At 36.1% G+C, this 18,361-nt stretch overlaps 2 protein-coding genes across 4 annotated transcripts; both read right to left on the reverse strand.

Annotated features, from left to right (window-relative positions):
- Positions 1-54: 54 nt before the first annotated feature.
- LOC129578767 (myb-like protein P) lies at positions 55-3,237 on the reverse strand. Of its 2 annotated transcripts, none has more exons than XM_055467847.1 (4): positions 2,836-3,237; positions 2,376-2,448; positions 1,035-1,807; positions 55-964 (listed from the first exon to the last, which is right to left on the reverse strand). In XM_055467847.1, the coding sequence occupies exons 1-4, from the start codon at positions 2,875-2,877 to the stop codon at positions 719-721; spliced, it is 1,134 nt and encodes a 377-aa protein (XP_055323822.1). In that variant the 5' UTR covers positions 2,878-3,237; the 3' UTR covers positions 55-718. The 2 variants fall into 2 exon arrangements, with proteins under 2 accessions (XP_055323822.1, XP_055323823.1); XM_055467848.1 differs by having other exon boundaries at positions 3,072-3,125.
- A 1,208-nt stretch (positions 3,238-4,445) lies between these two features.
- LOC129578769 (clavesin-1) lies at positions 4,446-18,040 on the reverse strand. Of its 2 annotated transcripts, none has more exons than XM_055467852.1 (4): positions 17,653-18,040; positions 6,309-6,925; positions 6,112-6,228; positions 4,446-6,020 (listed from the first exon to the last, which is right to left on the reverse strand). In XM_055467852.1, the coding sequence occupies exons 1-4, from the start codon at positions 17,669-17,671 to the stop codon at positions 5,766-5,768; spliced, it is 1,008 nt and encodes a 335-aa protein (XP_055323827.1). In that variant the 5' UTR covers positions 17,672-18,040; the 3' UTR covers positions 4,446-5,765. The 2 variants fall into 2 exon arrangements, with proteins under 2 accessions (XP_055323827.1, XP_055323828.1); XM_055467853.1 differs by lacking the exon at positions 17,653-18,040 and adding an exon at positions 13,800-14,059.
- Between the last annotated feature and the right edge of the window lie 321 nt (positions 18,041-18,361).

An 18,361-nucleotide genomic window follows, 5' to 3' on the forward strand; every position in this document is an offset into this window, starting at 1 on the left:
CACCTGATTAAAGAATGTATCAAGAAATTGTTATAAATTAAACAAACAGATACATTTATTTGTCGCTTTCTGTAATTTCATCAATGTATTTATATTTTCCAACTTGTTGTTTAACCAAATATGATACGTATGATTTCATTTCATTGTGTGAATTAAAATTCGTTTCGTTTCCACGACTATAACGTCCACAAAATGGAGTGGGAAAATGAGAGAATATTCGCTTTTTGTGCACTTCTCACGCTCGATTCATTTTTTTTTTCTTTGTAAAATGATGGTTTTCTTTCTGTTTATTTGAAAAGATAAATAAAAAGCTTAACAACAATTCCTTACGCAAATAATATTGGAACTAATTTTTCTCTCTTTTCAATGATTGATCATGGAGTCATTTCCTCTTCTTTATATGAACATGAATTTAGTGAGTGAATACCTAAATGTTCGAATGAAAAATATTATTTAGTTAAATTAACTATACTTAACTTACACAATTCCTACAAATTGCTTCATATCTCAATCACTCTCCGTTTCTTTTCGTTTCATTTTCGAACTGAACTAAACTTGTACAAAAATAGATATTTTTATGATTCGAATGAAACAACAAAAGAAGAGAAAACAATCCATTTTGAAAAAAAAAGAGTCGAAGACACAGCTCTAGCTCGTGTCCGAACAAAGTCACGTTATTCAAAAATTCGTTTTGCTTTGCTAGTATTAATTCGATCACTTAAATGTTGTCGTAGTCCTCGTCCATTTCAAGTGTGGATGATGATGAGCCAACTGTCGACAACGATGGTGCGTGGTAAAATGTGATGGATGATTGCGAACTGGATTGGGTGCTGGAAGCGGTACTGTTTTGTGGTGCTGATGAATTTGATGTTACGGTGGACGAAGCAGATGGATGTGACATTTGTTTGGCCAGAAGTGACTTGCTGGTTGAGCGCAGTGTCGACTTTCCTAGCTGAGATTGAAGCTAAAAATGCGAATAAAATCATTAAAATCCAGTTTCACAATTGTATGCATCTGTGTGACAGTGGTTTTACCTCATTTTTGGTCGCGTCCGCAATTGACGGCGATGACTTTTCGTTTAGTTTCAGTATATTGCTTACAGAATGACTATGATTTGATGAGGTGGCCGTTTGCGATGTGCTTGCAGCTGATGATGGCAATAATGGAATTTTCGTAAAATCAAAATGTAGAATGGGCTGTTGCTTACTATCATTCTTATCGGACAATTTGGTTGTGGTTGTGATTGGCAAGTATTTTGGTGTGACGATCGGCGATAATGCTAAATTATTATTCGAACCAAATGAGGCTGGTGTTGATTCCATTCGCAGTAGTTTGGCCGGCGTCGGTTTATCGTCCACTTTAATTTTAATTGAATAATTTATCGGTGAGTTATTATCGTTGTTGCTTGTAATTGAGTAGTTATTTTGGTGTTTCGTTGCAATGGAATCCATTGAATGCTGTTTGGTATATTTCCAATGTGAAGTGCTGCTACTGCTGGTCGCCGCCACCGCATTCGATTCACGCATCGATCCATTCGGATTGCTCACGATACCATTGATCGGTGTGTCAATCGATAACATTCCATCTTCGCTTGATTCGCGTCGTTCCGGGTAATTATCGCATTGTTGCTCCTCAGCCACATTAATGTCCGGGATATTTTTCACCAATTCACGCAGAAAATCGAAACGACTCTCCGACATAATGCATTGCTTCATGTGCGACGGTGACAATGTTTTTGCATTCCGTGCGTTTGTGATTCGCAGTGTTTTGGTCAACATTGATTCGACGAACAGCTCTAGAGTTCGAGGTATTTATTCGGTTAAGGAAGAATTTCAGTTTGTAAATTTTGATTGGGAAGAGAAACAGATTTAGAGATATGAAATGAAAGAAAACGAGATCCATTGAAGCATTTCAATTGAATAAACGCATGTGTGACGTTTATAAACAATTGAAATATTTCATTCGTTGGCATTGTTGGTAGTGGCTAGTAAACAAATAAACAATCATTGGAGCTACATATACAAATTCCATTTCAATTCGCGGCGATAAATTCCAACAAAACCATCGAAATGGTAATGTCATTCGAATTTGAAAAAAAAAACAATGTACTGATATGACCTAATAATTGTGTGTACGCATAGACTACCACTATTTAACTGCAATATAAAAGAGCGTGTGACCTAACCTCAAATCTATAGTACTAGCCACTTCCACACGAAAATTCTACAGAATCATTTTGATTGTTCATTTTTTTTGTTCGTTTGTGATGACATCGCGCAACGTACAGACGCATCGCTTGTGTTATGGTACATTTATAGATATGACTTGCAATGTTGTTGTTGTTGTTTTTCTGTTAATTTTTTGAAAAAGGATATAGATTATGATTGGTACGGCTTGCGCTACTTTTCCCACTTCCTCGTCACTCTGCATGATCTTTTTGATTCGGCCCTGTGAAATAAATACGAGAATTTAAGTATGACAATCGGCAATTAAATTCACATCAAACAAATTCATTTCGACTTAGCGCTCAAGTGCTGCACGACTCAAGCAACTCAACCGACCGACCAAACAAATAAACAACATTCAATCAATACATTTGTTTATCACCTAACTACAACCTACGTGTTACTATGCATATTTTATGCGTACTGAAAATTGACCAATCGAATGGACTGTGGTGTGTTTTTATTTTACTGTTTTATGAACTACACCACTGACCAGCAATTTAATTGATTTATGGAACATTAAGCCAACTAAACATTACACCAACTCGATGTTATCGTATAGAATTTTTTTTTTGCATGATAAAATAAAATGGATTTTCGTGTCACTTACAGCCGGAAAGCGAGCATTATATTTTTTCTTTTTCAACGGCATTGTGTGTGTTGTCTGTGTCTATGTTTTCGACTCGAAAACGATGCACTTAATCAATTTTTGTGCTCTCACGTCCGATTCCAGGTAATTATCACGATTTTAACGATACACAAATCAACACAACAAAAACAACTTTATATATCGCATCCACAATAATCGTAGTTGTTTTTGTTTTTGTCCTCCAAAAAAAAACTCACTTTCTTTCCCGTCTTGTTGTCTTATGAATACACGACGGCGATTTGTTAAGAATACAAAAACACTGTAAACGACAGCGCATTTATATACTGAATTGTATTTACGTGATTTGGGACGGATTAATGCGTGAGAGCCAACTGTCAAACTGTCACAACTTCAATTCGATCCCATACACTTCTACGAGACAGTCAAACTGATTGCAGCGCCTCTAGCGTACGTATCATCACACATTTAGCGGTTCCAGGAACACACCGTTTTAAAGCAAAGAAAAAATACGTTGTTATTAATGATACACAAATTTGGTTTTTAAAATAAGCTTTGAAAAAGTGTTCGAAATTTCTGGATTTATTTTCTTTTTTTATTTCTTCTCAACTCACTCAAAATCGATGTCAATATAAGAAAAATTACAATTGATTGTCGAAATAGTATGCATCGTAATGACATCATCAAAAACCACATTTTCATCTATTCCGACTTAAGCTTGTCATGTGTGATAAGATGGGCTGGTGTGCTTTGGATTGAACAAAGACAGATTTTTCGTGCTATTTCAGCAGAACGAAAAAAAAACTGTTTTTTTGAATTAAATTTCAGAAACAACGTGACATTCACAGAGCCAAAATCACAAACGTAATTTCTTGAATATTTCTTACGATTTCGGCGCAATTGACTGACAACTTATTTTGATTTTTTTTTTTGAAGAAATTCATGTTTTTGAGGTCCACAAAGTATGAACAAAATACCGAAATGTTGACAAACCAGTTATTGATGAATATTTAAATTGGACAGTTTTTTTTTGATTCATCGCAAAGTTAAGAGTATCCTATAGTTATTTGACAACTTTTAGCACACTAGAGAACAGGCTTTGTTATGCGCTAAATCCATCACGCTGAATAAATTCATGCGATAGATTTATGCGATAAATGTGATGCGTTCGCTTTGCGGGGAACGAAGTCTGTTGCTCTTCAGTTGTTCACGCATGAACGTTCATGCTTTGCAGTGAACGCATCGCTAAGCGGTAATGAAGAGCAACAGAACTCGTTCACCGCAAAGCGAGCGCATCACATTTATCGCATAAATCTATCGCATGAATTTATTCAGCGTAATGGATTTAGCGCATAACAAAAGCCTGCTAGAGAAAAACATGTTCGAATCGAATTGGGGTTACTTGTTTTTTTTTACGATAATCAAATACGATTTAAATGCACACTTCTCGTCTTCAGTGCGTATTTACTTACTTTTGGAAAAGACACAAATGCTAGCACAAATGCGCCATTCGTGACGTGTTGCATTTTTTATATGCAATACTACTTTCAATTTTTTCATACAAACTGTCTTTTCTTCCAAGAGGCAGAGTAATGAATAAAACACAGAAATCGGACGGCAAAAATTGATAAATTTTATTTTAAGCCAGAAATGCGAAATACATGTTTCTATTTTATTTTTTAATTTCATTTTTTTAGTCACAGAAAAAAGTAAACTTTTTGAATTTACCAAACCTATTGGTGGCTTTGAAAAAAACTAACAAACTTTGAAACACAAACAAGCACAAAAGTTGTAATGTGTTTTCTTATTCTTGTAAATTTTCCCAAAACAGAACGAAAAAGTTGTCTTAAAACTTAAAAGCATGAATGAAACGAATATTAGATTCCCTAAAACGTTAAAAAGAAATTGCATTACTTGTTAATGTTTAAAAAAAAATCCCTTTTGAAAAGGATCACAGATATGGTAACTTTATCCACCGACGGGCTCACATTTATATTTAGCAATAGAATTGGAATTTCGTTTTGTGTTTACATAATTATTTGCAAATTTTGTGCAACTATTTTTAATATTAAATTATTAAAACATATTCATTTTTTTCTGTGCTCATTTTTTAGTTGCCTTAATGAATGTGCAATAAAAAAAATTCTAATGCAAAAACAAATTATCGTTACATTTTGTTTATCAAATACAAATTAAAATTGTGCTTACTGGCTACTTATAAAAGACGAAAAAAAAACATTGTCGTTAAACTACTACAAATAGATAAAGAAGAATGGAAGGCAAATATACCATTGCATTGAATGTTAGTTGTCGTAAATGTTGTTTTTGTTTGGAAATGTTAGTTTGGAAGTCGGGATAAGAAAATAAGCGGGGCTTAAATAATCGGAATTAAATTATTGTTTACATATTCAAGAATTTTCGGCCAATCCAAATGCAATTATCAAACGAGATTATATGTTGAAAGCAATTCATAAAATTCATTCTACAGCAAATGATGAAACGAGAAGCATCCTTGATGCCATTCCACGTCTATCATCCAAGTGCAAAAGGCGATGCAGTTATTAGATATTTTACATGCCAACAATTCAGATTAATTGAAAATTTTTGGATGGATATTGCTTGTGCTGTGGCTTCATGTGCTTCAAATTACAACCAAAAACTACTTCTTATTGATTATTGAATATCGAATCGTAACCGAAAGAGAAAATAGTAAAATCCAAAAGTGATAAAGCTCAAAAACGAAAGAAAAATACAAACAAATTGTTAGTTGGAAGAAGTGAAGTACGAAAATCAAGAGAGGGAGATCTACAATGTCAATTTGAAATGTGTGAATGTGTGTTCAAGATAAAATATCCCAAGCAACCAGGGCATAAAGAGAATTTGCCGTTTGATTGTGTGTTCTTTTGTTATTTGTAATCAGTTGTTTACTGTTTCTAATCTACCTCTAATTTTCTAAAACTACCGACCATACCCGCATCGATGTCTGCATCATCGTTGCCAGCGAAATTGGTGGATTCCTTGGTGATTTCAATGTACATGTCATCCAAAGCAAGGAGTGCTTCACGGTTTTTCCGAACGCGTGCTTTGAATGCGTCAATCATGTCATTGAGTGGAATGGTGCCACCGTATTCTTTTGGCAACAATGCTGGATTTACTTTCGTTTTCAATTCCTCGAGATTTTTGCTGAACTGTTTGTTCCGGAAGAGAAAGGGGGAAGCATTCAATTGAGATGGATCGTCACATAAGTATTTGGCTGAGTTTAAATTCTATGATACTTACGATGACACGTTTTTTCAACTTTTCATTGAGCACACCCATTGCAAATTCCATCACTTTGTTAGCGTATGCTGGCAAATTGAGAAAGTATGACTCTTTCAAACGCATTGGGGTTGAATTCTGAAAACGGGACAAAAACCGGTTACCAATCATCATCACCAATCCTTACCGATCGAATGATGTGCTTGAATGAAATTTACCTGAATGCATTTTAACATAGCGCGGATATCAGTCAATGACCATAAACTGAGCAAGCCCATGCTTAAGCCTTCTTCGTCGTTGATGTGCGAGTAGCCAGCCACTTGTGATTCTTCGTCGTCTAACAGAGCTTCGGTGACGAGTGAGTGAGCGCGTGCCATTTGAGCCGATGTAAAACGATATGGATCGAAACGTCCGGCACAGGTTAAAATCAATTGACGTCCCTGTTCATCACGTTCCGGCAACGGTACCACATAGCCCATATCGATGATCTCTTCCAATGCTTTGTCTTCGAGGTCCAAATTTCGGAACCATTGCGGATACAATTGGCGAATGGTCAAGTATTTTTCCAACATTTCGCAGGCCGGTTGCAGTGAGAATTTTTTTACGCGCAAAAAGCGCAACAGAAAAACAGCATCCGTTCGGCATCTCTTGATGTGCGGGTGCTTGGCAATCCATTCACGAAATTGTGCCAAAGCTTGTGTTCGTATATTCTCATCTTCGCGCAATTCCTCTTTGGCAATTTGCTTGAAATGTGAATTCAGCGAACAAACGTATGGATCGTATTCGGTGTTGGTTGGGGTTTTCAAATCGGAAATTACTGGTTCGGTTTGCAACACTGTAAATACCAAATAGAAGAAGCAATTAATATAAACGGGCAATTAAATGAGAGAGAAAAAAAAACGAATAGAAAAGACTTTCAAATGATTAATTTATAGAATGTGAAATGGAAAATTGCCATCGGAGACACACGTTGCTCAAGTGTGACGATAAACGGTGTACGTATCGGAAATTTCGCATAAGTGAATCTGATGTAACGATCGTTTAGTTAAACCTCGCACCATTTTAAAGCCAACTGTTCAACGCCAATTATTTCATTTCAATCAATTAAAAACTCTTTGCTTTTTTTCGATCATACGCATTTCGATTTCATTCGCACACATAAATGCTATCTATTTCGAGGGGGAAATCACTCTTTGAATTACTTTCCAATTACTTTTTCTATTACTTTTTGGCACGCTATTACTTCAGTAAATTACGAAAGTAATTAGACGTTTATGTCAAAGTTTGACGTTGTCAAACATTGGTTTTGAAATACCAGAAGATGCCGCATTTGGAAAAAAACGCAATCGAGCCCACACTAAACTATATTTTTCCATTTTCATTTTATATCATTATTTATTTATCCAAGAATACTTCGGGTATGTGGTTTATGGCGAACAGACATAACCAAACTATGTCCAAGATGTCTCAATGACATCTACCTCAATTACTTTTTGTACCTAAATTACTGTTTTCGGGAAAAATTACTTCTCTATTATTTTTAAGTGATTTACCCCTCGATCTATCCACGCAACGAAGAGTGAATGCATTGCAATTTAGTCTTGAAGTTGCTGCTATTCCAACGATTCAATCATTCAATTATCCATATTTCTTGTTGGTCTGCTTGGCGCGGTGGCAATGCAAGCTCAAAATGGACGTATTTTTTTCAAAAAGCACACGTAATATCGAAACATACTGATATAAATATTTAAAAAAGAAAAATATGTTACGTATAGCATGCATGAGTGTGTGCACATCCGTCGATCAAACGATCGATTGATTGTAATAGCTTCCATTCGTTATGAGTGTGCTTGCTTACATGTGCTTGTGTTGGCTCTTTCGTGTGATGGTTGCGATTGATGTATGTGCTAAATTTATTAAATTTTATGCAAACAATCCAAATCCGTGTAAAGCATTTTGCTTCTTTTCACATTTTCGCATTGATAATTTTAGCACATCCGATATGTTATTGCCAATTACTTTACAGCTATTTCGGTTTCGTATGCACATGCACACACACACACACACACACACACACACACACACACACTTGAATGCATTGTAAATGGAAGGCCTGCACTTTGTATGGATCAACGGAAATGAATCGCAAAATTCATTAGCTTACATAATTACCACCACACGGGTAAAACCAAAAACGCCGCAAAATCATGAACACTGTGAATTGACATTGTCCATTTCTCTTCATGACCCAATCTATATCTATATTATCCAATTTGATTTTTTATTTTATGGATGAACTCAACATTAAAATGCATCCATTCTCCATGCGACACACAAAAAACACACAAATTTGGGTCAACAGAGATCGCCGAATAAAAAAAAAAATATAAAAATGAATGCTGACTGAATGCAACGGAATTTCCCAATTTTTTCGAATTTGAAATTCAAATATTTAGTGAGATTAATCGGTCCAGCGGTTTGCTATTACATATGAATCATGAAAACAGCACGCATTCACTCGAGCACACATACACACAGACAGACAAAGTCACAAACGTTCACATAATGCCAAAACGAAGAAAAAAAAAACATTGTGATAAATTTTTGACCTTGGATCACCAATGCTTATAAACCACAAATTGAGCACTTGTGAATGAACTGCTTTGTTGAACGATCTCAAATGCAAACATTCGCCATGTGACGTTTCGTAAACTTGATTGTTGTCGCTCTTTTTTTCGGCTTTTAAATGATTTCGGTCAGCGCATTACTTTTTTTAAATGTTTATTACTAGGTTTTCGGGTATCACGTAGCCGAACGGAGTCAATGAATTCACAATGAACACATTAAATTTAAGAGATTTTTTTTTCTGCAGTTACTCATTACACATAAACCGTATTGTTTTTGTGTGTAAATGTCGTAAACCATCGAATAAAATTGTATAGTGAACTTTCTAGATTTAGAATGCTATTTTTGAACTCTTGAATCATAACGACATAGCGATTGCAGGCGCCATTTATAGACTGGGTCAAGTGTGTTTACATCGTCAATTCAACGGAGAGCAACGAGAAAAACAGAGCCTATTTGCAACTTTAATGGCTGATTGATTGATCAAATGTTTACGATTGGCTTTTTTATTCTATTCAATTAAAGAAGAAAGACAAAAAAAAACCATGAAAAATTGTGCATGATCAAAGCTTAAAATATAATAAAATTCTACTTTGTTTGCCTTTGTGCAAAAAGGTAAATATGCCCATGAATTGTGTGATAGTGGCACGATGAATCGCCTCAGCTATCGATGATGAGTATTTACCGCGTGCAAATAAGTCGCACTACAAACTTATCGCTTTGAATTGATAAACAATTTTTCATGATTCATACACGATCAATGACATTTTCTATCGATGGAGCGAGAAAAGAAAATCGACACATTGGAAGTGAAAAAAAAAACACCGAAATCGTACCATTGATAAAATCGATTGAAGCAATTCGCTCTGTATATTGCCCAAGCCCGATCTAACTGGATTTCTCATTTCAACATATGCATAGAAGAAGAAAAAATGTATTCAAAGTACATTGCACCGTTGCATCGCAATACACCATAACAGTTCCCATCAGATCGATATATCGTTTCACTGTTGCGACAAAACAACACGATACAACAACACGCTATATGTGCCCGAGATGAAATCGTTTCCATATAGTTAATTACCTTTTACCTTTATCTACGTGAACACTCTATTCCAATAAAAATGGAGAATATTTGATGCGGTGTTCTGACCAACTTCGATTGAAATTTCAATTATGTCGTAATATTTGTGGGCATTTAAATTCAATAGTTGTGGTGTGCATACGAGAAACAAAAATTAAATCGGAACGGGCTACGTCACGGAACAGCGCAATCGATCGCATCATAATATGGCCGGCCGAAAAGTGAAATCGTTCACCAGACATAGGCTTAAAATTCTGTGCGCGCGCGCGTGTATGTGTGTGTGTGTGTGTGTGTCAGAGCGAACGCGCGCGAGCAAATGTGTCGAAATAAAATTAATGTAAGTTCGGGAAAAATTGATTGCCGTACGGTTGCAGACACGCTGTGGCCCGTTACCATTGATAGTCACATCACACATTCGGCGCTGTCTTTTGGTCTCCACTAGATACATGTAAAAACAACATCAAGATCTGCGCTATTATTTTCGTGTCGCTTTTTAATGCTTTCGTTAATGTCCAATAAAGCGTAAGCGTGATTATACCTTGGTGTCTGCATAATGAAATCGAAAAAAATATATAGCGAAAAAGAAAAAAAACATCCAAAATTATATAATATCGTTCATCGAATCGGCATTTTCAAGCAGCAGCAGCAGCAGCAGCAGCAACGTAATGCAATCAACGCATTATTTAGTGGGCTGCTGCTTGTTTTTTCTACCTCTTCTCTCTTTGCCATCGAACAAAATGGAAAAATGGTTGTGCACGTAAGTGTTGTAATATCTTAAGCACGGATTTAGTTTCCGTAACCGGCGAATTTTAGTTTTGAAAATAGCCTCACATTTAATTACGCACACATTATTCACATTGTTGATGTAATTCACATTGACACTCTCTATCTCTCTCTCTCTCTCTCTCAATTGGTACATCTCTTTGGACACATCATCATCGGGTTGAACAGTTTGGTACTTAAGATGTGAGTTGCCAATGGCAACTTGCCACAGAGGCGCTAACGAATAGAATCATCGAAATAAAGACAAATCAAATGAAATAATACAATGTAATTGATGAACATGGGTTCGTTGCTTGACAACCGTTCAAAGAAGAAAAAAAAACAAGCAGGCGCAAGAGTTGAACAATCGAAACCACATTAGGAATTGTGCATTATTCAGCGATTGTGTGGAAAAAGAGAGAGAAAGAAGCAGCGTCAAAACAAACGTCTCTAGTAAGTAGCACTTGAACAAGAGAAATAAAACGAAACTTTCTCGTTTTCTGTGTACATTCTCATTGACGTACGTTGGCCCATCAAAATTACATCATTATCATTGTCATTGCAGTAGCAACAGTGCGACAATAACAAACTGCATTTGCTTATTGATTGTTATTGTTAAAAAAAAAATCGTTTCTCATCAAAATGCAGTGAACAGAGAGCAGTCAAATTAGTCGCAATCGAAGTAAAGTCATGCTTGGTTCTGGGAAGAAATGCGGAAATGTGAAGGGGGAAATGGAACGTATGCAATTTTCTTGTGCATCATGTTCCGTTCGAGACTCCTTGCAATTGAACTGAAATGTTTTTTTTTAATTGGCCGCCATAAAATTATGGTCGAAAAAACCACAACTACCGTCTCTCTTTCTCCTCGCTTCAGTTGGGTTTCAAACTTGGCCTCTCGTTTTCTGCTTTTGCTTGCAATTCACAATGACGGAACGCAATTCCGATTTCCCTTCAAATCGAACGCACGAAAGTAATTTCGCAAATCAAACAGACATATTACTATTATTATTATTCACGGAACGTACGAAGAGTAAGTAATAAAATCAAATTTGATTACAAATTTTGCCTATACAAACGGCAAAAGCAGCCGCACCAACAATAAGAGAGACGAAAAAAGCAGCCCGAAAGAAACAATGCGGCAAACTAATTGAAGTAACTGCTATCGAATTTGATAATCTGGTTTCATTGCCGGTTTCACCGAAAAAAAGAGTATTCTGTTCACGTAAACGGAAAACTTTTACCGGCACATTTTGCTATGACAAAATCCGTCGTCACCCCGTTTGTCAGCTTCAAGTGAATCTTGTTGGGGCATATTTCTAGGTCGTTGATGATATGTCATGTCGTTGTTCATAATTTGAACACACGTTCTAGGAATGCGTAAAATATATTCTGCACCAATGTGATTGTCGAATGTCGATTCGCATACTGCGTGCGACATTGTTGATCGTCATATGGTTATTGCGTATGTGTCCTTTTGAGAATGTTTACAGCTGGACTTGTTGCAAGGTTCCTCTGTGTTTTTTTTCTGCCAATAACGTATTGTTCCGTAATCAAAACACGTAATTAATTTGATTCTTATTAAAGGCCCATCACCCGAACCAGGAAGACGTCATTGCTTCTTAGCAAATAGCAAAATCCCCTGAACGAAAATAAAAATCACTTATAGTTTAGTTTCGTAATGATGTTTTGGTTGTTTCTTCTTTTATCTCTTTCTCTGTCGGGTGTCGTAACTCGAAATTCAACAATTTCGACCATTCTGTCCAGAACCACAATCACTTAAATGACGAAAGCCGTAACCATTGGAAACGTTTTTTTTGACTTGTTTTACTTCGACTCTTGCGAAATCAACGGTTCGCTCCATGTTTTTGCTTTCTCTCTCTCTCTCTCTCTCTCTCTCTCTCTCTCTCTCTCTCTCTCTCTGTCTGTCTGTCTCTGTCTTTCTGGTGGAATTGGAAGTTGGGCTCTGGAGAACTTTCGATTTCAATTCAACTTCATCATGCCGACAATCGAATGGGGGGGGGGGGGGGGACGAGTGATTCTTTGGCAATTCAACGATTATATTGCTACAGCGCAGCGTCGAAACTCGATTATGAAATCGAAAGCCATTCATCGTCTTTTTCATATTTTCTGTCCATGTCTTTGTATACAAACACTGTCTCTCTCGCTTGATTCGAATGGTAACACTCATATTTCATGACCTTTAAGAGTTGTGAACATTTTACAACTTTATATTGTATTGTGTAACAGTACTAAGTCTCTCTCTCTCTCTCTCGTTAAATCCGGCCAACGAAAGAGAAAAAAAAACTGACACAACCGAAGAAAAAAAAAACAAAGAGAATAACAACCGAAGAAGAAAAAAAACTAATTCGCATAACCAGAAGAAGACGGAAATAAACGAAATGGTATGACAAACTTGATTTGATCCGATTGAATCGACTGACCGGGGATTTTTTCCCCTCAAAACTACATAATGAATATGTAAATATTGATGAATCGATTGGGATATCCGAAGAGCATGATTTTGAGCAGCACCGAAAATAGCACCACATTTCAGCCAGGCGGATCGCACTAAACACGGCAACAGCAAACAAATATCGTAATTTTTGCGCTTTTGCGGTCATTTGTAACAAACCATTGACTCTCTCGCACACTCAGCCCACACAACTACATTGTCATTGCCGACTAGAGAAATCCAGTGCATAATTCCGATGCCATATATACGAACACACGCAATGTGCGAATATTTATATTATCGTTAGAACTGCGTACCAAATATATATGCTTCATTGTGCATTTGGTTTTGAATAGAACATTTTCTGTGTTGTTTTTTTTACTTCTTCTTTCGTTGTAGTTGTTGCATTTTTTGCATCTCCGTTGCTCAGAATGTTGGAGTGAACAAAAAGAAAATAGTACGAATTAAACCGAATTCGTGCCACTTCACAACAATATTTACTATGTGCATGTTTTTGTGACACTTAACACTGCACCAATGCATGAGTAGTTCACGAAATTGTGTGATTTTTCAATGAACACATCTGAATCTCGGTTAAAACATGTCAAATGGAATTGCATCGATGCACTTCCATTGGAATATTCTATGAAAACGAACGAGAAAACCATCAGTTTTGCTCTATCGAACGATCGATTTGATCACGATGTGGCGGCCAAAAATAAAATATTATCGATAATAATTGCACGAATTAAACATGCGCGATACAATTAGCAAAACACAACTTACTTTTGAAAAGTGGTATTCCTTTGAGTTAGTCTATCGAATCAAAATCGAAGCCAAACAAAAAAATTGTCAAACAAAAAAAAAATCAAACAAATTTTTCGTTTAAATTTCAGAAGGAAAAAAAAAATTGTGAAAAAAAGTTTTGAATAGGGAATGAAGGAAAAAAACACTTGTTAATTTAGAGGTAGATACAGCCAAACTAAATTATGAAAAGAGTTTACGCTACCATATGACCACATCGGCGCGCTAAAAATTTCGAAAGAAAAACCAAAATCTACGGTGAGACCGAAAGTGGGAGATCGCTTCGACCATACAGAAAGCACAATTCAATACATGGATCGTACACACAGTCTAGCGTACACTGCCATTCGCTCATTATGTTGGTGGTTGGTGTTGTTGTTGTTGTTGTTGCTGCTGTTGCTGCTGTTGCTGTTTTTGTTTCTGTTGCTCGCTGCTTCACGTTGTTTGCTATGTGTAAAACGGGCGCATGTATGGTTTATACAAATAAATCGAAATAATTGAAGCCTCTCTTTCGCTCACTCACTCTCTGTCTCACTCTTGCTCTCGTTTTTTTTGTGCCATCGCTCTGTGGTTGTCAATTCACATCGCCACACATCATATACAACTTCCTTGCGCGCATGGGCACACACATTTCGGACATGTGCCGTACACTATGATACAAAAGTACAAAATAAGCTGAGACGCAGCAGCAGCAAAAGAAGAAGAAGAAACGGCATTTATAGTGAACATTCGATCGTTTTGCGTGTGTACGCGGTCGCCAGTATAAGATTTATGGATATCGAGAGTATGAGAGATGGGACAAGTTATGGGCCGATGTGATGAAGCTCTGCTAAGAAATAGAAAAAAAGTCGAATTTTTCTATTAAAGCCGTAATTCACGTGTTTCACACGAACCCAACACATTGCCAATTCATGATTCGAAGCATTGAATATGAAAGCCATAATCGATGCTAATTGATTGAGCTTAGAAAAGTGTGCTAGCATTTCTCTTTTGAACATACTCAAATCGATTGTGAACAACAATTTCAATGCAAATATTCTAATGGGTAAATAAAAATACTTTGAAATACTCAAATCTACTATGGGATACTGGATAAAAAATGTTATGAGATACTGGATAAAAATCAAGAAATGCTAATGGGCCAGATATACATAAATACAAAGTTTGAAGAGAAAAAAAAAATCATCACTAAAATCTAATCATTACGATTAATTCATTGGTGACACCAAACGAAAGTGAAAGAGAGAAACAAGTAAAAGTTTATTGAGCTCTGGAGTGTTGTTGCATTTATATAATTTTATATGCATTTATATAATACATAGAGTGTTCTTTTGTGAATCCAAAAACGGTGAACAAATGCATAATGAGAAAGTTATATAAAAACAAAAACTGCAACGTCGGCCAGATACATTAGAGTAGATTGTGTCGTTCGGCTCGGGTTCATGGAACTGACTCACTCAATGCAGCACTGCGTTGTCTGTGTATGCACCAATCTGCATTTGAAAACGTTGTTTCTATCGCACAATTGCGATTAACGGCGCCAATAGAAATGCTGAGCATTTCTCCAAAAAAAAAAAAAAAAAAAAATAGCAACAAAATAAAACGCTCACACACAGTCCAATTCATTGAAAATTGCAATTCAATGTCTCTTTTTTTTCACTACAAAAGCCATAGATGAATCCACAAGAATATCGTGTTTGTGTGTACTTGAATCGCATTTGAAGTGTACGTGGTCGATTGTGAATAAAAGTGAATTCGCGCAGTTCATTGTATTGGACAGAGACTTATAGCTGAATGCAAGCGAGAGAGAGAGAGAGAGAGCGAGAAGTCATTGAGCGCGATATCGGGAGATTTTAATTGAATGCCATTCTGAGTGTGTGTCATAAGTATCGCGGTGTGCATTTGTGCTAGAAGAGCTGATGTGTCGTGTTGCCATTGCCGTTGTCGTTGTCATTGTCGTCGTCGTTCAAATGTGGTTGAACATCGGTCCGAACCATAGAGTCTCCGATATGGAGCACATCATCACAAAAACGCATATGGCAAACGCTCAGTCATTTACAGAGAACGTAATACGTAAGAGAGCCATGACAAGCAACAACATCAAACGAATGAACGAAAAAAAGCAACCAACGACACGCGCACACACAACACAACAATGATAAAAAAAAACTCAATTGCTTTCTCTTGCCCTACTTATTTTCCGCACACACTGAGATAGATGTTATTGACTGTTGTTTTGCGTTCGCCGTTTCTATTGATCGTTCGCTTTGTTTACGTTAACTGCAAAACTATTACAAATGCACTCAATACATGTGCGCCGGATATTTGGCATAAAGCCGCGCGCTCCTGTAAATGTAATTGTAAGTGCAGTTTTGTTTGAAAATCATTTGGGCTGCATCGTCCGTTACTGCTGCTGTTGACTTAATAGAAACGATTTAATATTGCTGTGGGCAATAGCCAAATGCCTCCTTTAAGTTTATTTTTTTCTCATCTGTTTAACTGTTGAATGTGTAGTACACATTGTGTACGGCATATATGTGCAGTCAGAATGAGCTCGGGTTAATATTGACCATGTACCTCTTGATTTCTATACACTCAGATGCTGGATTCGATATTTACGTCTTTTCGGCTTTTCTTTCCTCCCATTTCTTTTTCTTTCATCTTCTCTTCTTTCTCATGTGGGAAAACCACAGAAACGGAACCAATCAAAGGCCAAGAAAAATTGAATCGATGAAAACAAAGGCTAAATTTAGCTGGAGTCGAGTTCAATATACAAATTTTAGTATCTTGAATGACGTTCGAAATATCCAGCCATTGATTTTGTATAGAGCACCATTTCAACATTCAATCCTGTTTCATTTCAATGCCACAACAACAACGACAGCAAAAAAACCCAATAATTTTTGATTGTGGTTTGAATACGGCTTAAAATTGGGCGCAAAAGTTCGATTCTTTTTCTTCTTTTTTTTTCATTCATTCCATTTTTTTATTGTATCAAAATGCAATCGAGTGTGTGATATGGCTATCAAAATTTTGCTACAACGCTATAATTGTCAGTCAGCCATCTCACAAATGTTTCGTAGCGCATACATACACGCAATTGTTTTGATGTGGCAGAATGAAAAAAAAAAATTGGTCCGTTCACACTACAATTAAAATTTGACGATTTTTGAATTTACTAAAAGAAATAATAATGAACATTTAACGGTGATTTGGCCTTTCACAATTTATCATGTTTGCTATCGTGTTTCATCTTTTGTTGTTTTATATATTTTTTATGTTGTGTTCAGTGTGAAGGGCTTTAGCGCTATAAATTACGTGTCCAATCTTTTTTATTTATTTCTTCTGTTTCTTTCTGTCGTTGACTTTAGGATAATGACAATAATTGTAATAAATATCGCAAACTTTTTATTTTTCCATTTCGTGAACACGGTCAATTTCGTGAGAAATTTCGTCTCTTCTTGCTGTTTGGTTTCCTATTTTATTTTTTGTCAGTAATGTTTTTGAGTATTCTCTTGAATTCGGAATTTAAAATTGTCTGCGTTTTTTTCTTCTCTTTATCATTTTTGTCGTCGTCGTTAAGAGACACAAATGTATTGTTGACAAGTCGTGCAAAACCCCGTTTTGTTCCAGCAATTTTGGCAAAAAAAAAATCGAAAGTACTTAAATTAAATGCAACCAAACGACGAATGTAACAATAGTACACTGATTTTTCGCATGTTATCTCTCCCGTTTTGTTTTGGTTTCATTTCTTTACGCTCACAGACAAAGTTTGCAATGAATTACGTCCAAATTATTCAAATTCAGCACATGATCAAGCAATGTATTGACTCACCGGATTCTTCAGAAAACATTTTTAAAGACGAACAGCAACAAAAGAAATAACACACATAAAACTTCACAAAATTTCAAGATTAATTGTATTTACTCTGCTCTTTCTTTTGTCGAAACACAAAAATGATGTCTGAACTCATTGACCACCGATCACTTACAATAAGACAATGCACATGAGCGAATGGTCTAGATTATACCGTTGGCTGGGCTTTTTTTTCATGTTTCAATGCTACCGAACACATTTGGATAATGTTTTTCGTTCACTTTTCACCGGTTTTTTTTTCTTCTGTTCGTTGTCGTTCAACCAGTTTATTGTTGATGCAAGTGATTTTCGGCGAAACAATGGTAAACGCATTGACCATCAACTTAACTCCGTTTTATATAAAAGTGGTCTAACACACAACAACCTTAACAACATGAACATTTCCCAAGTAGAATAAAAAAAAACCCGTACTGCGTGTGCATGGATATCGGCAACTAAGAATGCAACTCACATGGTTCGTGTGCAATAATTGGTTTTTTCGATCCAAAATTTGCCACATTAAACTTACATGTACAATAATCATATGTGTGTTGCTCTTTCTTTCGTTAATCTATCTTTTCTTTTATTTTATTTTGTGGAGAAGGTTTTGCTTAAATTTACATAAACATCGAATTTTGTGTGTTTGGTTCGATGTTTTTCTGCTCTGTCCATCTCTCTCTCCCTCTGT

The sequence above is a fragment of the Sitodiplosis mosellana genome, unplaced genomic scaffold (assembly GCF_009176505.1).
Source record: "Sitodiplosis mosellana isolate CC-2019 unplaced genomic scaffold, AAFC_SMos_1.0 Smas_scaffold_6226, whole genome shotgun sequence".
Lineage (NCBI taxonomy): Eukaryota > Metazoa > Arthropoda > Insecta > Diptera > Cecidomyiidae > Sitodiplosis > Sitodiplosis mosellana.